Source organism: Sinocyclocheilus rhinocerous, unplaced genomic scaffold (genome assembly GCF_001515625.1).
Source record: "Sinocyclocheilus rhinocerous isolate Xijiao unplaced genomic scaffold, SAMN03320098_v1.1 scaffold642, whole genome shotgun sequence".
NCBI classification, from domain to species: Eukaryota; Metazoa; Chordata; class Actinopteri; order Cypriniformes; family Cyprinidae; genus Sinocyclocheilus; species Sinocyclocheilus rhinocerous.
In genome coordinates this window covers 1,183,852-1,206,108 of record NW_015626390.1, presented here as the reverse complement: position 1 = coordinate 1,206,108, position 22,257 = coordinate 1,183,852, and the positions used below count along the sequence as shown (strand labels likewise).

Genomic DNA, 22,257 nt, shown 5'->3' with positions numbered 1-22,257 from the left:
TCAGAAAGACTGGCTCTAACCTCACCTATCCTCTATAGGATTTTAGCTCAAGTCAAATGCTGTATGACTACACTCTCAGAAAAAAAAAGGTACAAAAGCTGTTGCTGGGATGGTATCCTTTCAAAAGGAACTAATATGCTGTAGATACTAATATGTACAGTTTAGGTAGTAATATGTACCAAAATGCACACTTAAGGGATAATTACAGTATACCTTTTGAAATGTACTGCCCAGTTACAGCTTCTTTTTATGCGCAACATTATATAATATTAAACATTATTTGCTCCAACTCTTAAGAGATAGAAACATACTTTTGCATACTTTCAAAAAAAGTATTTGTTACGGAAATAATATCATTTGGAAGAATATACTGTACTTAAGTGCAACTGAATGTAATGTTTTCGGGCACTGAATTGCATGTTAATTGCAATGGAATGAAAATGCGTTATAGTTTAAATTGATATTAAATGCAATTTGCTGAACTTTAGAGCGCTTTTTGACCCACTTAAGTAGGACTTAAGTATATTTTTACTGTATATGTAATTTTGTAATTCTATTGCCTTTGAAATATGGTTTAAGTACTGCCAAATATACTGACAAGAATTTATGATAAACTAAAATATACTTTAATGTCATTTTTATTTAAACTTGTATGCCTTGTATTTAAATATATTCATAGTTGCACATTTGTAATGATAAAGCTGCAATTTAATACATTTAAAATATATTAACTTTGACTGCAATATCAAATAAGACACTATAGTAAAAATATTTAATATTTTTAGTATGTTAGTCAACAAATGAAAAACTTTTTAAAAGTGTACTTAAGTGTGTAAAGAAACAGTGTAATCTCTCCCACTTTCCCAGTTAAAGTATACTCTCTTTTAATACACTTTGTTGGTCTTTTAGGTACTACTTTATTTTAAGGTGTCCTTGTTTCATGTTACATGTACTTACTGTTATATTAACAATAAATTATGCATAATTACTTGCAAGTAACCCTAAGCCAAACCCTAACAACATAGTGAGTACATGTAGTTAATTAATATGACTCAGTACTTAAATGTATAATTACACTATAACAAGGGCATCTTAAAATAAAGTGTGACTGTCTTTTATTTCAATTATATTACATTTTATTTCTGCAAGTACAGCTTTTTACTGTAAAAAAAAAAAAACAGTTTTTACTGTATACTTTTTAGATTTGAAGTACACTAAGTGCACATACAATTAAGCACACTATAATATATTAATATATTAAATTATTTAAATTTTGGAAGACATTTTTAAGTGGTGTTTAATTAATAATTTGATTCAAACAGTTCAATACTTATTATTAGCACCATTGATAAATTAATCAAGTCCAAGTGTACTGTATATAATACCAAATATTTATAAATAATAATAATAACAATTAATAATAATTATAAAAACCAAAAATATTCACAGTACAAATGTATGTGGTCCTCAAAAAGCATTTATTGCAAGCATTATTTGTTTACTAGGACTTCAGTCATCCACATACAAAACGTAAAAATCGCCGCTTAAAAAACAACAGAAAAGAAACAGCAAAAATGCATCTGTCGTTCACTCGTTCACCTCTTCCTCTTCATCCTCAAATGCTTCCTCGCCATCGTTGGCCGTAGCCTCCTGGTACTGCTGATACTCCGACACCAGGTCATTCATATTGCTCTCGGCCTCGGTGAACTCCATCTCATCCATTCCCTCTCCGGTGAACCAATGCAGGAAGGCCTTGCGTTTGAACATGGCCGAGAACTGCTCGGAAATGCGCTTGAAGAGCTCCTGGATGGCGGTGCTGTTGCCGATAAAAGTGGAGGCCATCTTAAGTCCCCTGGGTGGGATGTCGCACACCGCGACTTTAACGTTGTTGGGGATCCACTCCACGAAATAGCTGCTGTTCTTGTTCTGGATGGCCAACATCTGCTCGTCGACTTCCTTCATAGACATGGGGCCGCGGAAAACAGTGGCCACCGTGAGGTATCGCCCATGCCTTGGGTCGCAAGCAGCCATCATGTTCTTGGCGTCGAACATCTGCTGCGTGAGTTCAGGAACCGTGAGCGCTCGATACTGTTGGCTTCCTCTTGCGGTCAACGGCGCGAAGCCGGGTATGAAGAAGTGAAGGCGAGGGAAAGGCACCATGTTGACCGCTAGCTTGCGCAGATCTGCGTTCAGCTGTCCGGGGAACCGTAACGAAGTGGTGACGCCGCTCATAGTCGCTGACACTAAGTGATTGAGATCCCCGTACGTGGGTGTGGTGAGCTTGAGCGTACGGAAGCAGATATCGTACAGCGCCTCGTTGTCGATGCAGTACGTTTCGTCTGTGTTTTCCACCAGCTGATGCACCGAGAGCGTGGCGTTGTAGGGCTCCACCACCGTGTCGGACACTTTGGGTGAAGGCATGACACTGAAGGTGTTCATGATGCGGTCTGGATACTCCTCTCGGATCTTGCTGATCAGAAGAGTCCCCATTCCCGATCCGGTTCCTCCGCCGAGGGAGTGCGTGAGCTGGAAGCCCTGCAGGCAATCGCAGTGCTCACACTCCTTCCTGACCACATCCAGGATAGAGTCCACCAGCTCGGCTCCTTCCGTGTAGTGGCCCTTGGCCCAGTTGTTTCCTGCACCTGTCTGTCCTGCAAAAGCAATATAATAAGAGTAGATGGGTTTGCATTCAAAACAAAATAGGGAGCCGTGTAGCAATTATTTATGCAGCATTCATCATAGCCTACGTGACATTTATGTTCATTCTTGGGATGCATTCCAGATGCATTGTGTCTGTGGAATGTCAGGAAAACATGAACTGGAGTATTTTCATAAGTGAACGTTGTCTGTTTCCTCATTTGAAAATAAAAGTCAAATTATTGTGTATACAACCCGCCATTTACTTGGACACAATATGTGACCCTGGAGCACAAAAGCAGTCTTAAGTCGCTGGGGTATATTTGTAGCAATAGCCAAAAATACATTGTATTGGTCAAAATTATTGATTTTTCTTTTATGCCAAAAATCATTCGGATATTAAGTAAAGATCATGTTCCATGAAGATACTTTGTAAATGTCCTACTGTAAATATATTAAAACTTAATTTTTGATTAGTAATATGCATTGCTAACAACTTCATTTGGACAACTTTAAAGATGATTTTCTCAATATTTAGATTTTTTTGCACCCTCAGATTTCCTCATAAAAATTGACCCTTATGACTGGTTTTGTGGTCCAAGGTCACATATTTATAGTTCCTCATGATCGACACTATGGGTAAAAAGTTGGAATAAAAAGATGGAATAAGGCGGGTACAGGTTTTTTAAAGACTTTTTATTTTAATTATTATCAAATATTGGTGCTCAATTATTGATTAATTGTTCTTATTATCAGTGTTAAAAAAAGTTTTTGCTGGGAGCAGTTTTTTTTTTTTTTAATGAAGAGCATTTATTTGAAATATAGACTTTCAGAAAAATTACAAATGTCTTAACTGTCACTTTGGATCAATTTAATCCATCCTTGCAAAATAAAAGTATTATTTTCTTTTCTTTTTTTAAACAGTTTCCAAAAAAAAAAAGGAAAAAAAAAACATTATGAGGCAGCAAAACTGTTTTCAACAATAGTAATAATGAATAATAATGTTTCTTGAGCAGCTTAACATAATCATAACAAATATACAATTTTTAAAGAAACTAAAAAACTACAACAAAAAATAAGATTTGATTTGATTATCATTTTTGATCACTATGCTACATAATTCCCATACTGCCAGTTGTGGTAACTTATAGTTCAAATTATTTATTATTATTGAAAATGTAGTAACAATATAGTAACAGTAACAATAGTAACAAATGTGTAGATGTTTCTTTCAAACAAAAATCTTGCTGAATATTACTATTCATACTATGTATAACTGATATAGATATTAAGCACTTGACTACTGTCTGTTTTTTTTCTATTCAGCAGCACTGTGGAAAATTAGGTTGATGTCTATAGACACAAAGAAACAACCTATGAACTACTGTAGTGCCATTAATATTATTTTTACAGAATCTGACTTCAAAATACACTTTCAAAACTAGTGCTGGGAGAGAGAAAATGTAACAGAAAAAATAATTAGATTTGATTAATTTTATTTATGAATCTTATCTTATGTTATCATTAATATTGAAGAATTGTAGAATAATTTAAATGAGTTTAATACAAATTTTTGTTTGGAGGAATAAAAGCAAGTGTTCTAAGAAAACTACTTTCAAAAACAATTATATGTGTTCTTTATACATGGGTCAAAGACAATAAGCGTAATACTGCTTTAAATTGTTGTTGTTGTTTAACATTTTATTCTCCAAAAACGTATTTGAAACCTTAAAAGTAGACACTTTACTTACATTTAATGTGCTTTCTATGGACATAAAATCACTTTTGTAAATTTATTTTGATGCGGACATCTTAACGTCTTTGAGCCACATTCTTTGGCTTGAAGCTAACAGTCCTACGAATAATATGTAGGCTAGATGAAAAATTGAGAGTTTGACATGTTGACACAGTACCAAAGATGAAGTTGTCTGGCCGAAAGAGCTGTCCGAATGCCCCAGAGCGAACACTGTCCATCGTTCCAGGCTCCAGGTCCACCAGCACAGCTCTGGGAACATACTTGTGAACTAAACACACACAAAAAAATCTTTTTTATTCCTGTAAATCTTTTAGTGCTGTAAAAGTTATTCAGTGAAACTTTATCACTAAAACAGATGTTACATGAATTAACTAGCTTAAAAATTAATTATAGAAATGTCATATTTATTAATAAATAAAAAAACAACCAGCGTATCATTTATAATTCAACTCCTGTTCATTTTCATTCATTTATGTAAATCATTTAATAAAACATTATGCTAGTGAAGTCAGAGCAGCCCAGGAAATTCCTGTGAGCTGACTACACCGTTCAAACATTTAAGGTCACTGTGAGTTTGAGAGGAGGAGAGACAAGCACGCTGATATCATACTCACACACTGACACACATACTTACAGGACGCCTCGTTGTAGTATACATTAATTCTGTCAAGCTGCAGGACTGAGTCACCCACATAGTTGCCGGCTGCATCGATGCCGTGCTCGTCGCTGATGACTTCCCAGAACTAGATGTGTCACAGTGGTTTTGCGTTAGTTTAGATGTCATTTCAGACAGTTTCCCCAAACTGAACTGTGTGATAAAGCGCGACGGTTCAGATTCTCTGCATACTAGGCTATAGCGCTCAGCACAGCAGGTATGGCAAGCCGTTTTGACTTTTATTCATTCTCAGGATATGAATTCTTGATATCAACAATTCAATTTTTACTAGTTAAAATGTTAATTCTTGATATCAGGAATTAGATTTCTACTAGTAATAATTGCTATTTTTGATATCAGCAATTACATTTCCACTAGTAACAATGTTAATTCTTGATATCAACAATTTAATTGTCACTACTGACAATGTTCATTTCTGATATCTAAAATGACTTTTGTTACTAGTAACAATCACATTCATGATATCAGAAATGAACATTGTCACTAGTTGTTGAATTAAATTGTTGATATCAAGAACGTCTGTACTAGTAACCATGTGATTACTGATATCAAAAATAAAGGTTTTTACTAGTAAGAATTGTATTTATAATATGTGAAATTGGAATTTCAACTAGTAAGAAATTAGTTCTTGATATCAACAATTGATTTTGAATGGCAGCCTATGGTGACATTTAACTAGTGAAAATACAATTACAGATATCAAGAATTATAATTTTTACTAGTTGAAATGTAATTCCTGATATCAAGAATTAACATTGTTACTAGTGGAAATGTAATTGCTGATATCAAAAATAGCAATTGTTACTAGTAGAAATCTAATTCCTGATATCAAGAATTAACATTGTTACTAGTGGAAATGTAATTGCTGATATCAAGAATTAACATTTTAACTAGTAAAAATTGAATTGTTGATATCAAGAATTCATATCCTGAGAATGAATAAAAGTCAAAATGGCTTGCCATACAAGGGTTGATCACGTTTCCTACACTAAGTATGATCAAACTACATGTAAATATAACGAAATGTAGCGATGGGACTTGGATGGACTTTTTACAAAAATAAATTCTCAAAGAGTCGGAAATGGGAGTATTTTTCAATCACTAAAAAGTAACGATCGGGAATCAAACCACACTAGTCGCGCAGTAGCCTACGTTTTGATTCACTGAAAATAACCGGATCGGACGAGTTATATGATTGAGAATCAAACTAAACTGGTCGCACTCTATATGTTTCTCATTCACTAAAAAGAATGTGTATCTTACTGTAGAATCAGCAAGCATGTTAGAGCAGTGGCATTACTGAAAATCACTATAATCATTAGCTTCAGGTATTTTCCCCCCAAAATGTATCCATTCATCAAAGTTAAAGTAAATCGTTTTTGAAAATGCAAAATGTAAAGTTTTAAAACGACGCATAGTGTGATAGGAAAAGAAAATATATTGAACAAACCTTTGTTCCGATCTGATTGCCGCATTGTCCGGCTTGAATGTGGACGATCTCCCTCATTGTTGTAGGTGTATGATGCTCCTCTGAATGAGCTCTGGTTCTGCTGTGAGTTCAGTCTGACACACGATCTTCAGCGTTCACTCTGCCTCTGCCTCGATTGGTGGGAATTTGAATGACATTTCAGCTGCACAATCACAAGTGTGCTGTCATTTCTCTCTTCTAGTCACTGTCACAGATTCTGCATTAGGCCTACTTTGCAAAATAATATATATTCTGCTCTATAAATACAGTATGTTCTGCTATTGCTCTCCAGAGTCCAGAGTAACATGTGTGACCTAAATCTGAGGTTTTAAAAGAAAGTCTAGACATTCATACTTATATTTTACCTTTCCAACACTCAGAGCAGTTTCTGTATTATGAGCTAGATTTATTCAATTTTGCACTGAAACTGGATCTTTAGGAATTATTTTTTATGGACGCCTGTTTATGCCACAGACCAAAAAATATACATAATTTTTTTTTTTTTTAAAGGTAATGGCGACATTTTATCTCAAAATTCAGAATTGTTTTCTCTGAATTCTGAGTTTATATATATATATTTTTTTTTATATATATATCTCAGAATTGTGAGATATAAACTTGCAATTGCGAGAAAGTCAGAATTTTGAGATAAAAATTTGCATTTAACTTTATTTTTATTCCACTACAGGGGAAAAAACAGAATTGCCAGATATAAACTCAGAATTGTGAGGAAAAATTTTTTTATAAGCAATTCTGACTTTTTTCTTCTCAGAATTGCACTTTAATATCTCGCAACTCTGACTTTTTTTCTTGCAATTCTTGTTTATATCACAAAGTTATAATCGTGAGATAGAAACTCAATTGCGAGAAAAAGAGTCACAATTTACTTTATTATTATTATTATTCCAATGCGGAAATGTGCTTGCATAATTTTGTAACATTTTGACTTTTGGGAGTTTCATTCTGATGGATAGGTAAATCAGATAAAGTCTTTTAAAAATGCAGTCACACGACAAGTTCAACTGCAGATCATTTTAGCACAAGTCTGATAAAAGATGACACGCAAAATATTCAGTTCTCCTTTAGTTCACAATTTTTTTTATTCACAGTACATTTTAGAAATAAGCAGTTATGAAATAAGCCACATAAAAGGACAAAAATATATTGATATTAGTCTAAGCAAAAACTAAACATGAGTGCAGTATTCATTTCTTCCCACTATTTCGATCTGACGTGATGTTTAGCTTGAGGATTCCTCATCCCCAATATACCGCAACACATACGCAGAGCCGCACAGCAGAACCTGACCCGCCAGTTTGGCCATGTACATGAAACACCACAATAAAGACCTGAAGAAGGAAAAAAAGAGGGAAAAGACAGACCTTTTAGTACATGAACAACAAGGAACACTTTCCATACCATGGTAATCCCAGATTGCTCTTTGAATTACATAATTTTTAATGGGAAAACATCTGTATTAAATTATGAAAGAAGAATAGAAGCATTTTCACTAATAGTCAGATCCATCTGTATATGCTTATAGCTTATATGTGACCCTGGACCACAAAACCAGTCATAAGGGTCGATATTGAGGACAATATTTGGCTGAGATACAACTATTTGAAGATCTGGAATCTGAGGGTGCAAAAAAATCTAAATATTGAGAAAATCATCTTTAAATTTGTCCAAATTAAGTTCTTAGCAATGCATATTATTAATCAAAAATTAAGTTTTGATATATTTACAGTAGGAAATTTACAAAATATCTTCATTGAGCAATATCTTTACTTAATATCCTAATGATTTTTGGCATAAAAGAAAAATTTATCATTTTGACCCATACAATGTATTGTTGGCTATTGCTACAAATATACCCCAGCGACTTAACACTGCTTTTGTGCTCCAGGGTCACATATGATTGTCCAGACAAACATTAATATTATTCATACTGCAGCCTGGCAATAGGAAATCTTTGTGTGTGTGTGTGTGTGTGTGTGTGTGTGTGTGCATGCGTGTGTGTGAATGAATCTCTTACTTCAGAAAGTACTTGGCTCTGGTGCACTTGATGTCATATGAGAGTGTGTATATTTCGTAGAGTGTGTCTTTAACGGTGAGGCATCCCAGAAAATCCTTTGGGTTCAGTTTGTACAGGTCAAAGCTCAATTTAGCAATTCCACTTCTTCTTGGCTGTCTGAAACTTGGCAGAACCTGTGAAATATGGATTGAGGGCAACGATTGGCACAGATTGAAATGAGCGATTATGTCATGAGCGTTTTGGGTAAATGCAAGGCTGCACCCTAGTGGAGGCAAAACACAAAGATTGTTTCAGCAAATATAACTCTTGCAATGATTAAATGAATAAGCTTTAAATAACAAATGCTGGCGAAAGTTTCAAATCAACAAAACTGATAAATGAACAGCTGCAAATGAAGCAACACATGGGATACAGTTAATCAGCTCTAGGGAAAACAATCCTGATTAGACCCACATTCAAATCCATTTTCACTGGTTGCTTAATGGGCACAGCTTATGAAACATAAAAATACAGTCTTTCAAACCGTAACTACCAGGTCATAAATATGACAGCAGTAATGTGTAAATATATTATGCAGTATTACACTGTAGATAAACAGCATTCTGTAAAAAAAAAGAATCATTTTATTTTTGAATATAAAATGAATATAATAAACTGTGTATATAAACTGTGGTTTGCAGAAATTCTCTGTAAAACCCATGATTTACTCACCCTCAAACCATAGGTGTATAAGACTTTCTTCTATCTCAACCCCCCCAAATACACCTAGGATGGCTTGATGGTGAGTAAATCATGGTGTAATTTTTATTTTTGGGTGAACTATCCCTAATTAATATTTCAGTAATTTAACAACACATTTGCATGTTCACAGTTCTCCCATATGTCAGTTAATAGCCACATGATGCGCAGGTAGATAAAATATTGAAACTTTTTTTTCCGCAAGTTATTTGTTTATTTATTTAGACTATTTATTTCAAAATAATATTTTGTCTTGTTGAATATAATGCAGATAATGAAGATAACTTAGTTAAAAATTTTGTTAAATTACAAATTAAAAATGCATATAACTGCTGTACCAGTTCATTGGGGGTCCACGCTTCCCCTTTCTCCAGGACCATGAATGCTGTATTTGTAGGCAGAGATTGAAAAAAAGCCTCAGAGTCCACCACCGTCCCATCATCCTCCAGCACAAGTGTGAGGAACTGACACGTTATCAAGAAAGAACTGGCCACCTGTAGAGAGAGATATTAGGACTCCACATATGACTGTGTGTTTTAACTTTGTATGTCATGTACCAAGCCGTGCAATTGGTACAAACGATTATATTTAGTATATTAATTCATTTAGAAATCTCCAGTAAGATCTGACTGAAGCTCAGTGAATAAACTGATGTTATCATGTGGGCTTGCATGCACAACTGCACAGAGAGCCACTAAATATTTTAGGAATACATATATTCACATTACATATTTCCATGACTTTTAATATTTTGCTATTGCGCATTACTAAGACTCTTCCATATTTTTAAATCATTTGATACTGCATGTTTTCGATGACTGCAAAATAAATGAAAATCAGATTTTCTGGATCGGCAAGCATAAACAAAATTAATGAGTTGTAAATAAAACAACGATTATTAGAGTACATTTTACGAGAAGTTTCAGTCTTTCTACTTTCTACTGTGTTACTTGCCATTTTTGTAGTTATTCATGAAATTTACTAGCAATTTCTTAGTGAAAATTGTTTCAAAGCCTTTTTAGCTTTTTTATTTTTTGAAACTCAAATAATAATAATAATAATAATAAACTGAAATGCACTACCATTCCGTGGGGTCAATACAATTTGTATGTATTTGTTTGTTTGAAAGAAATGAATAAATTCAGCAAGGTTGCATTACATTTTGTAAAAATTTTGTTGGAAATAAATGCTGAAAATTCAGCTTTGCCATGACAGAAATAAATTACATTTTAAAATACATTAAAATAGAAAACAGTTATATAAATGGTAATAATACATCACAATAATGCACTTCACAGTAATGCTGTTTTTATTGTATTCTTTTTTAGTTTTTTGCATGAATGCAGCATTGAATATTAGTGTATAACTAACTAACTAAATATTAGTGTAACTTGTAAATAACACCTGCTACAGTATGCAGCATCATGCACGACATCCAGAGATCTGACCTGCTCCATGAGGTCTGCTAGAGAGCTGGCGGTGAAGCCTTTCCTCCTGCGGCGGTTCTGCGTGCAGACCTTGTATGGACGGGGCTGAGGAGGGGGCAGCATTCGCTGGGCAAGAGACGTCTGCACCGACGACACAGACCTACAGCACCACATCAACACACCATCAGAGCTGACCCTTTAATATGGCACAGAGAAATAATTGTTGTCTGAGTGGTTAACGTCAAAACTAGACCTGCAATCTCAGGATAGTCTATTAGGAAAAAGGTACAAAACTGTCACTGGGGCGATTTCCTTGATATGTTCTTTAAACTACTAATATGTACCTTTAATGTAGTATGCACCATTCAGGGGTGAATCTAAAGCTACAGCTTGTCTGAATTCCAGAAATAACAGCTTGTTTGTTAAGAGTGAGTTATGGTTATATAAACAAGAAGATAACTGTTTACTGCGTCTGCTACTGCAGCAATAATGCAATGCTTGATAAAACACTTTCCTAGCAGAGTACAGATCACTTTCACCGTAGTTTTATAGTATTTCACTTACAGGGGTTTCATTATTTGATTTGTGTATGATGAATTTTAAATTAAAAAGTTAATACTTTAAAATAAGGGTCAATTTGTTGCATATCAAAAACTAACAATGAACAATATAGCTTAATGCTAATTTAGAAATATATTAATGTTCATTGTTAATTAATGTGTTTGCTCTTAATACATTGTTAATGTATACCATTTGAAATGTTAAAAATGTATTAGCAGATGTAGACATCACCATTTAACAAGATTAATGTATGCTGTATTGTTTATTGTTAGTTCATGTTACTGTAAAACATTTCCTTATAAGTCATTTCAACTTAAATAATATCAAAACTGACTTTAATAAAAAAAATCAAGTTGAACCTTGTGTAACTTAAAAAAATCATGTTGAAATTGTTTAAAATGGTTTGAGTTCAAATAATGGAAAACATAGGCTGTCATGACTTGCATTAATGAATGTTACTATTGTGTTACTATTAATTAGTGCTACTATTAAGAGATTAAATAAAATTTAAAATAATACAACAATTCTATAAAGAATTTCAAGCTTGTATTTACACAAATAACCAAGAGACTCCCCAAAAATCCCGTTGACCTCTAACACTGAAACCTAAAATATTAATAGTCTCTTACCTCATTAGAGATGTGGGAACCAAGGTTTTGGCGTACTCCATACTTCACAGAACTGCTGGAGACGTTCAGAACACATCCACTGAGCTGTAACTGAAAACACTAATGCTCTGAGCAGACGTGTGACCCGCAGGAGGAGTTTGTACTAATGCCCACTAGTGAATAAATTCAGGTCTTTTCTAACACAATGCTATATTGGTTGTTTTCTAGGTTGTGAAAGTATGATGAATTACAAAAGTCTGCTGCTGGAATGGATCATGCAGTGCTCCATGATTATGACATGAGTCCGTATAATACCATTATGAAATCGGATGTGTTTAAAAATACCTGCTGGCCATTTGTGCTCTGTAGAAGAGGAGTAAAGGCTTACTACTACTGTTCACATTTACAGACAAACAAAATAATCATAAAATAACTACATTTACATTTAGCTAATGCTGAGCTAATGTTTTATTATTATTGTTGTATTAGGCCTACTATTGTTGTTGTTGTTGTTTTTGTTATGAATAACCTATTAAAAATTATTAGAGCAAACATATGAGACTGTGTTCAAGTTCAACTAGGTAAAATGGATGGATTCAAATAAATTACTGTGTGAATTGTTGCTACATCTGAGACTTTAAACTAGTTTTCAGAAGTCAGGATGTGTGAGATGCTGTCCTTAAAAAAGAACAAAAAAATATATAGGCCTAACTCATTATTACAGTTGCATATTGGCTACTGGGAATGTTATGTTGCCTTGTTCTATGTCTTTCTATTTCATTTTAAAGTCAGAAAGGATCTGTTTCCAAAGCACCCTTAAACGAAACTGTGTTGATAAAGAAATAACATTGTTCAAAGGTCTGTATGCATGCTTAAACCGACAGCGAACACAACCACGTACCATTTGATGCAGTAGAATAAAAAAATAAAAAAATAATAATAAACCACAAGAGGGCGCAAAAAACCTGGTAATTCATGGAATATGACTCGTTCTGTTATAAACATTTGTCTACTTTTAGGCAATGCCCTGTCACTGAAGATTTGTACGGGTAGAATGTGAGGATCGTTCTTCTCTATAACGTCAGTATTGTAAATTCATTTTGGCGTACTCCATACTTCACAGAACTGCTGGAGACGTTCAGAACACATCCACTGAGCTGTAACTGAAAACACTAATGCTCTGAGCAGACGTGTGACCCGCAGGAGGAGTTTGTACTAATGCCCACTAGTGAATAAATTCAGGTCTTTTCTAACACAATGCTATATTGGTTGTTTTCTAGGTTGTGAAAGTATGATGAATTACAAAAGTCTGCTGCTGGAATGGATCATGCAGTGCTCCATGATTATGACATGAGTCCGTATAATACCATTATGAAATCGGATGTGTTTAAAAATACCTGCTGGCCATTTGTGCTCTGTAGAAGAGGAGTAAAGGCTTACTACTACTGTTCACATTTACAGACAAACAAAATAATCATAAAATAACTACATTTACATTTAGCTAATGCTGAGCTAATGTTTTATTATTATTGTTGTATTAGGCCTACTATTGTTGTTGTTGTTGTTTTTGTTATGAATAACCTATTAAAAATTATTAGAGCAAACATATGAGACTGTGTTCAAGTTCAACTAGGTAAAATGGATGGATTCAAATAAATTACTGTGTGAATTGTTGCTACATCTGAGACTTTAAACTAGTTTTCAGAAGTCAGGATGTGTGAGATGCTGTCCTTAAAAAAGAACAAAAAAATATATAGGCCTAACTCATTATTACAGTTGCATATTGGCTACTGGGAATGTTATGTTGCCTTGTTCTATGTCTTTCTATTTCATTTTAAAGTCAGAAAGGATCTGTTTCCAAAGCACCCTTAAACGAAACTGTGTTGATAAAGAAATAACATTGTTCAAAGGTCTGTATGCATGCTTAAACCGACAGCGAACACAACCACGTACCATTTGATGCAGTAGAATAAAAAAATAAAAAAATAATAATAAACCACAAGAGGGCGCAAAAAACCTGGTAATTCATGGAATATGACTCGTTCTGTTATAAACATTTGTCTACTTTTAGGCAATGCCCTGTCACTGAAGATTTGTACGGGTAGAATGTGAGGATCGTTCTTCTCTATAACGTCAGTATTGTAAATTCAAACTTAAAGGAGACATATTATGCCCCTTTTTACAATATATAAGTCTCTGGTGTCCCCAGAATGTGTCTGTGAAGTTTCAGCTCAAAATACCCCACAGATCTTTTATTATATCATTTCGAAAATGACTATTTTGAGTGGAAGCAGAAAAACGCTGTTTTTTGGGCCTGTCTCTTTAAATGCAAATGAGCTGCTGCTCCCCGCCCCCTTTTCCAGAATAGAGCTGCTCCATTACTGCTCCTACCTGCTAAAAAACATCTGTTTTTGGTTCTGATTATCATGTTTATCATGCGTTTTAAACCATATGAGTTTAAACTTCAGTTTTCTGAGCGCACACATCCGAAGCACACGCACAGAAAGCGGCTGTCACAGCATGGGAGTACTAAACGAAGTTCTCATTCACACACAAGTTTACGTTCTTCAGATTTTCATGATATGTCACCTTTAAGTAAAGATCATGTTCCATGAAGATATTTTGTAATTTTTTTTTTTATTAGTAATATGCATTGCTAAGTACTTCATTTGGACAACTTTAAAGGCGATTTTCTCAATATTTAGATTTCTTTGCACCCTCAGATTCCAGATTTTCAAATAGTTGTATCTTGACCAAATATTGTCCTATCCTAACAAACCATACATCAATGGAAATCTTATTTATTTAGCTTTCAGATGATGTATAAATCTCAATTTCCAAAAATTGACCCTTATGACTGGTTTTGTGCTCCAGGGTCACATATATTTGATATGGTTAGAGAAAAAATCCTTTATAAATGTTCTAAAAATGACCATAGAAATCCATTTAAAGGGGCAAATGTTGCCCCTTAATGGAAACATTTATTTTTTGTCACTGATCAAATAAAGGCCTATGAACTCTAGGTCTCTTTATTTTCAGAAGCTGGACAAAAAGTGGCCATTCAGCAGATAAAACCTTAATAGGTATTGGAGATAATGTATAGCGAGTTGGTGCTACATGTTCAAACTTGTGACTTTTCCAAATCATGTTTCCTCGTTTTCTTCTCATCATCTCTTGATCCCTCATAAAAGAAAAAAAGTGATACTGATACTACACCAGCATAAAAAGTGCTGAACAATGCTGAATCTGAAAAAGAAGAGAAAGAATTTGCTTTTCTACCTATTAATTTATTTCTCAAAAGGTCATTTAAAATAAATAAATAAATAAATAAAAATTTAAATTGTGAGTAAACACAAACAGACTAACAAACCAAAATGATATGGAAAATGAAACTCATTTCTCATAATTTCATTATAGAAAGTACTAAAATGAAAAGAGAAGTTGGACATTTTTAGATGAATGATTTAATTGTGACGCTTTTTAGATGAACTGTTAAACCCTATACATGAGGCATGATGAGAGAGATGCTGTTCTTACAGAGTGTAATAATTTAGGTACTATTACAAATGCAATTTACATAACTATATCTTGTTGTTTTGGATATTAGGAAGTAGCTCTAGGGCATGTTAATAAGATGCATTGACATGAAGATGGGAAGTGAAACTTGTGACGTGCTGACATTGTCTGAGGCGCTTGACTTAAATGAGAAGTTAAGTTGCCCTGTTCCACCACGTATTTCACCTACGTTAGTCAGACTCTGGGTCTAAAGCGACCTGCAAGCTATGAAGACACGACTGTGTGACAATATGTTGTTGGTTCTGATTCTGATTATGGTTCAGATGAATCAGGTTCACTCTCAGGATCCCCAGTGGCCGGTTCACACAGTCCTGCGACCTACAGGAGCTGCGGTGAGATCAGTGTGACATACACTACTGTTCAACAGTTTGGGGTCAGTAAGATATATGTTTTAAGAAATGAATACTTTTATTCACTGTGAATATGTGAAATCAATTAAAAGTGAAAGTAAAGACATTTATACGTTACAAAAGATTTCTCTTTCAAATAAATGCTGTTCCTTTGAACTTTATATTCAGCAAAGAATCCTGAAAATTTGAATGTATCACAGTTTCCACAAAAATAGAACTCTTTTCAACATTGCTAATAATCAGAAATGTTTCTTGAGCAGCAAATCAGCATATTAGAATGATTTCTGAAGATCATGTGACACTGAAGACTGCAGTAATGATGCTGAAAATTCTGTTTTGATCACAGGAATAAATTATATTTTACAATATATGCGCATAGAAAACAGTTATTTGAAATTGTAATAATACTTCACTGTTAATTGTTGTATTTTTGATGGAATAAAAGCAGCCTTGGTGAATAGAAGAGACTTCCTTTTTTCTTACTGACCCCAAGCTTTTGAACAGTGGTGTGTGTTTTCTGCTTTTGTGTTGTTTTATCTTTCTTTTATTTTCATTTTAAAATGTACAGTGAATTGCTTTCATTTTTCCATTTCATTGTCTCAGACCCTTTGCAGGATGTAGGTTTCACTCTCCTGCCTTGCCCTGAGAGATTAACCGATCTTATAAAAATCAGATTGGCCTTGATTCTGAGTGAGTTTTCACCTTTGCACATAACAAGGGCAGTCCATCGATGAGCTTTATTCATCATATGAGCTGTGGCTAAATGGTCACACAATCTTGAAACGGGACGAGCCCCTCTGTCTTCCTCATTTCCCACGTTTTAAGTTTTGTGGAAGCAGGAGAGGAGGTGAGCGAGCATAGAAAGATATTGGTTACCCTTGACAGTTTTATAATAAATAGGTGGAAAATAATGTGTTTTTTGAACCTTAAACCGCATAAACACATTTCATTACACCAAATACACAAAATAATGTTCTTTTTAGCAACGTCATATGACCTCTTTAAACTTTAAAATTAAAATTAAAACGAAAAATATTTTTTACAATGATTCAAAATATGAATATAAAGTATTATAATATCTCAGTGATACTAAAATAACACTGCTTCAGTTCACACACACTAAATATTAGTATTTTCACACAGAAGTCTTGCAAATTTAAATGTAGCACAGCGCAATTCTGACTGTCACCAGTAGATGGCGCCATTAACTCTTCTGACCATGTTCCTCTGCTTCACTCCCATCAGGATCAAACAGCTGCACTGCATCGACTTCAAGTCCTCTTAAAAATCACTTTTGTTTGTTATTTTAGATTTTTAGATTTTGTCCCAAGAACGTATTGAAACAAAGTTAATGTATCGGCCTACTGAATGAAGAAGTGAAAAATTGAACTTTTTTCAATTGCACAAGATATTAGACACCATATTTAATTGCAAGCAACACAAGCAAATACAAAGTGTTTGCCCATTCATAATGACAGCACATACATTCATCACATACCTTCCATTCATTTGGAGTGATGAGACCTGATAATCTAGAAAGATACAGTCCTAATGTGCACATGAAATATTAAACAGGCAGGTCTGGTTGAAGTGTCCACATGCCAGTGTCTTCTCTCTTCCTCAGAGATTAGATCTGCCTCCTTCCCTATTTCAAATACATTTACTTACTCGTTTCGTTTCATACAGACCAGAACTTCCATTGCGAAAGCCATTGCATAATCATTCTGAGCTATATACATATACTTATACTTCAGTAAACCGTTCACTTTCTGAGAAAATGAAAACGTAAGCATAGCCCAGTTTGGGAAATTCATTTAGTTCATTCTGTGCTTGAAAGACGAGCTGTTTCATCATCTGTTTTGATTCGTAATACAAAGTGAGGCTTTTATTTGTTTGTGGTCAAAGCTAGTATTAGCAGACAACTTTAGAAAGTTCAAAACTAAGTTTAGAGCCATTTAAAGACACTAGACATCTAACAAATGTTCTTCCAGTAACATTAATAGAAAATTGTTAGCACAAAAAATTTATATATTTGATGTTCATCTAATGTTCTAATTCAAAAGTAACATTCTCATAATGTTTTCAAAATTATAAAATGGAATGTTTCATTAACATTCATATAACCAACGGGGGAAAAAAACATAAAAAATGATGTTTTGAACGTTTAGGGAATATTTCAGAAATAACATTTTCATAACTTAACGGGAATGTTAGTAAAATATTCTTATACTATATTTTTTAGCTAGGTAAGCATGCGAACAACTGGTAAGATTATGCTTTTTAGCAATGCAATACAATAGTTTGCTATATTAACAGGATCAACAACTTTATAAAGCTTCAAACAGTCTTAGCAAAGGTTATTTGTATCTATATTACAGTGAGGAGGAACCACAGATGTTTCAATGGCTGATAAATGCACAAACGTGAATATATTTAGTCAGTACATCATTAATGTTGTTTATTAATAAACAGATAGCTCAATTAATTCCTCAGGCCCACAGTAACCAAATACAGCAACAAAAAGGGAGCAGCAGGACAAACGACTGTTAGCCAAGAATCATCCATCACCATGGCAAACCTGTTTTTTCACTTCTTCTCCAACCACCCTTATCCCTGAAGAAGCTAAAGAGTCTACTAGAACCGACAAATGCGACCTATGCAATCTTCTTATTTAAAAACTGCTTTTTTACAATACAGGTATTCTGGTTTTCCCACATTTGGACAGTTATTGCTCTAAATCCGTGTGCAAAATTCTCTTTAATCAAGCATGTTTTGTAATTCGCTAGCATGAGAAGTTCAGTATGTCTTTTGCTGCAGCTTCGTCCTGCCATCCATCATTTGTCCAGGAGTTTCCCTAACGGTCTGATTAAGATGTTTGCATTTTTAAATTGAGGAAATAGCACCACTTTGATTCACTGACAGCTAATATAACAGAATATGCAGTGTGTTGTGACGGAGCGGCCTGCAGTGCAGTGTGGGATGGCTCAGACCGCGCCGCTGCGGAGGTATTCTTTCAGGCTCGTTCACAGAGGATAAAGGAAACCTTTTGTTGCTGTGAAAGGTTGTTCCCTAGCAACAGGGTTGCATTTGGAAGCCTAGGTAACGGTCAATAAATAACATCACTCTCAAGTTTCGGCTAGTTTGGAGATGGAGGTCTCGCTGCATCTTGTCTTACTTTGTGTACTGCGCACTAGATTTGTAGGCCTTCCAGAACGTGCTTTAGGTGCAGTTTGCGTGATAATGAAAGAAACGAACCATTGCTTTAATTTGCTAATTAACATATTTGACTCATAAACTGAAGTTATTTCACTTTTGGTGGTGTTCTGCAAAGATGCATGACTTGAACACTCAACAACCATGCAGACTTTGGGAGGAAATGATAAACCGCCTGAACAAGTTATTCATTGACCCATATAGTGACTACAAGACCTCCTTAACCGATACATTCAAAACTAGAGGGAAAAAAGCCACTTTGGAAATGCCAAACCGTGCTTTTCGTTTAATATGAGCAGTAAACACAGCTGGAGTTTTGTGTAGCAATTGATCAGAATTGAAGCATGATAAAGTTCTCAGTAGTGGATCAATTATAATATCCAGTATCACAATGGAAAGATGCTCACTGCGTGTCGCGGGGGCAGGTTTGGCCGGTCTAATCAGCCTGAGCTGGACAGGGAGGGTCTAATATCCTGCTATCAGCACCACGAGGAATTCGCAGCTTTAACAGACAAAACCTTACAGTTGATAAAACCCTGCAAAATCCAATCATCATGCAATATTTCTTTTGCCATCTGAAGTCAATTAACATTTAGTACTCAGTACAGTCTGTTGCATGACAGACCGAAAACTTTCTTAATGTAAAGTTCTTAAAAGTAAGTTTTATTAATGTTATTTTCTTTGCACCTTTATCACTGACGTCGGTACTTTTATTTTTATTTTCCCATTTTTCATTTACTGTGTATTTTTTTGTTAAAGTACAAGTGTTTGTCATACCAATAAAACACTGAACTATAAAATATCAATTTACACAAGCGTTATAGTGTTATTTGTGTGTTATTTATAGTTTTTAATTAATGTTGTCATGTAATGAATTATTGTTAATTTTCAACAAAACAACAAAAAATAATCATTTGTATTGTTTATATTTTATTAATAATGTTAATGCAGATAATTATAATTTTCCAAGATTAACTATTGTTTTTCATTTGATTTAATAATAATATTTTTATTGTTAATATTTTACTTACCATATTTTATTATTGACTATGATTATTATTTTCATTTGATTTTTATTAATAATAATAATAATAGTAGTAGTAGTAGTAGTAGTATTTTATTTACTTATCTTAATATTATTATATTTTAATTATTGATTATTGAATTATATTTGTCAACCTTCCTAACCATATGGGATAATATTAATACAGGTAGTTTGCCTAGATTTACGTCTACAACTATTAATATTTACATTTCCTTTTTTTTATCTGTTTAACATTATTTTACATCACATTGTTCTTTCTTTGTTAATTACTTTGTATATTTTGTCTTTATTTTTTGAAAAAGAATTTTTTTGTGCCTTCCTGTCCACATGACATCATGCTAATACAGATAAGATGCACTTTTATGTGTTTTGAGTATTGCTTTCGAAGTATTTGCGTGTGGGATGCTTGTGTGCGGCTGCAGCTTCAGTAACGCGCGTCCCCTTGGAGACTAGAGCAGGCGCAACACGTGATACTTATCAGCTTGAGAGAGAGCGAGAGAGAGAGAGAGAGAGAGAGACACGCAGTGGGAGGAAAACGAAATGAGCGTTTTCCTCTCTCCTCCCTAAAGCATCTCGGCGTGGGGGGAATTTGGGAGAGTGGGAACTCAACCGCAAAGTTGACGAACTTTTCACATCTTTTACAAACGCCATTTTGATTCCTCTCCGGAACAACTTTTGCAGCTTCTTTCTGTTTTTTTTTCTCTTTCTCTCTCTCCTCAGCTCATCATCACCATCATCATCATGTCTCGGCGAAAGCAACCCAACCCCAACAAAGTCAAACGTAAGTTACTCGGCTCTCCTAAACACTCTCTCTTGGGCCTGTTGTTTTGGTTCTGTGCGTTTATTTGAGGTTTTTAGCGTAACTTCGCGTTCGAGTCAGTGGGAAAGTTAAGAGGACACCTTTTTTCCAACTTCAGCTTCCTTGTTGCGCGAGGAGAGACCTGATGCCCAAACCTGCTCCAAACAACGCCGTTTCTTTAAGACATCGGCGTGTTTCTGCGCACACAACTTTGTGGTTATCTTTACTAACTTTTTAAAGCTGTATGGAAGTTGTTTCAAGCGGTGATGGGGTTCAAAGTCTGCTGCTGTTAGCTAGCGGTAAGCTAACGCGCTGCGGAGCATCACTTCGATCGCTATCGACTACCGAAACGGTCGTTTTTGATGTGTATAGTTCTTTTTGTTTGCTTTTTTGTTCGTTTGGTCTGGTTCGACAACAACCTGTTGCGTCACAAAGTTTGTTTATGTCTTTAAGGATGGCCTATTTTTGATCGCGAACCCGTTCAGGTAGTTGCTGAGGTAATTTGAGTAAAGTAACGTCGGTTGGTTTTATCGTCGAAAGCGTTTTGTGATTCTGTCACATTGTTTAATCGCCGGTTTAGGACTTGTTAAGATGTGCATCATCAAAGTAAATACGATAGGTCGTTTATATGTTGTTTCTGTAAGTTTTATTAAAAACGTTGTCGTGAACTGAAGGAATGGATGATGGATTAGATAATGGTTGCTAGGCATTTGTGTTCCGCCCCTCCTCGGTGAGGCAGAAACTTAGGAGAGACGAAGGTGAACGTGGCAAATTCACTAGCCACATTTTGTGCATCCTCCACCACGGTGTCTGTATGCTTTTAAGATGCTATTCCTGGGGTTTAGTAGTCGAAAGTCTCTTGCTTATTATTATTTAAGCAAGGGTAGGCACAAGGCCTCTGGGAATCATCGATAAAATACTGCAACAGCATTGTTTATGAATGATATTGCATGACCAATATCAAGTGCCTTACATTTAAGACAAATAGCCTAGTTTGTGGATATATTTGTTGTGTCATTTATGTGTGGAAATGATCATAATGACTGAAGACAAGTCGTATTTTCAAGTGGGAAACTCAGAATTCTAGATGAAGTTGTGATGCTGGAAGGTGCGTGTTGATTTGACATTGCGGAAATGTATAGATACTATCATAATGTATCTATAATCTATATATAGAGATCAGTAAGCGGAAAGCAAGGCTGAAGCGAATGGTGTTTATCACTCAACTTTCACAGTTTCTTCACATTTAGTTGTGGTACCATGGATGAATAAGTTGGTAGAAATGAATATTTTTCATCATTTTTGAATATAGTTATTTAGGTTTATCGTTCACAATATAATTCTTTTTTTTTTTTTTGACTACTTTCA

General features: G+C 34.6%; 3 protein-coding genes across 4 annotated transcripts in view; 1 reads left to right on the top strand and 2 right to left on the bottom strand.

The window, feature by feature from the left end:
- Positions 1-1,579: 1,579 nt before the first annotated feature.
- tubb6 (tubulin, beta 6 class V) lies at positions 1,580-6,677 on the bottom strand. The gene is made up of 4 exons (XM_016519291.1): positions 6,520-6,677; positions 5,028-5,136; positions 4,551-4,661; positions 1,580-2,651 (listed from the first exon to the last, which is right to left on the bottom strand). The coding sequence occupies exons 1-4, from the start codon at positions 6,574-6,576 to the stop codon at positions 1,588-1,590; spliced, it is 1,341 nt and encodes a 446-aa protein (XP_016374777.1). The 5' UTR covers positions 6,577-6,677; the 3' UTR covers positions 1,580-1,587.
- LOC107713715 (cell death activator CIDE-A-like) lies at positions 6,617-12,005 on the bottom strand. Of its 2 annotated transcripts, none has more exons than XM_016519311.1 (5): positions 11,928-12,005; positions 10,759-10,933; positions 9,649-9,804; positions 8,573-8,745; positions 6,617-6,700 (listed from the first exon to the last, which is right to left on the bottom strand). In XM_016519311.1, the coding sequence occupies exons 1-5, from the start codon at positions 11,966-11,968 to the stop codon at positions 6,697-6,699; spliced, it is 549 nt and encodes a 182-aa protein (XP_016374797.1). In that variant the 5' UTR covers positions 11,969-12,005; the 3' UTR covers positions 6,617-6,696. The 2 variants fall into 2 exon arrangements, with proteins under 2 accessions (XP_016374797.1, XP_016374788.1); XM_016519302.1 differs by lacking the exon at positions 6,617-6,700 and adding an exon at positions 7,742-7,886 and having other exon boundaries at positions 10,759-10,897; positions 11,928-11,999.
- An 8,578-nt stretch (positions 12,006-20,583) lies between these two features.
- Positions 20,584-22,257, top strand: part of LOC107713689 (ras-responsive element-binding protein 1-like) — a 59,330-nt gene continuing 57,656 nt past the window's right edge. The window contains exon 1 of the mRNA XM_016519283.1: positions 20,584-20,871. Within this exon, the coding sequence (XP_016374769.1) occupies positions 20,832-20,871 (40 nt within the window). The 5' untranslated portion in view covers positions 20,584-20,831. The remainder of the gene's footprint in view (positions 20,872-22,257) is intronic.

Bases quoted from the DNA above. Each gene is read 5' to 3' on its own strand.
- tubb6 (XM_016519291.1), bottom strand. From the start codon at position 6,576: ATGAGGGAGATCGTCCACATTCAAGCCGGACAATGCGGCAATCAGATC. The intron at 4,662-5,027 runs GTAAGTATGTGT...GTGTGTGTTTAG, and splicing joins ATACTACAACGAGGCGTCCT to TTCACAAGTATGTTCCCAGA. The intron at 2,652-4,550 runs GTACTGTGTCAA...TTGCTTTTGCAG, and splicing joins GCCAGACAACTTCATCTTTG to GACAGACAGGTGCAGGAAAC.
- LOC107713715 (XM_016519302.1), bottom strand. From the start codon at position 11,968: ATGGAGTACGCCAAAACCTTGGTTCCCACATCTCTAATGAG. The intron at 10,898-11,927 runs GTAAGAGACTAT...GTGGTGCTGTAG, and splicing joins GTTCCCACATCTCTAATGAG to GTCTGTGTCGTCGGTGCAGA. The intron at 8,746-9,648 runs GTACAGCAGTTA...CATATTTCACAG, and splicing joins CGTGGACCCCCAATGAACTG to GTTCTGCCAAGTTTCAGACA.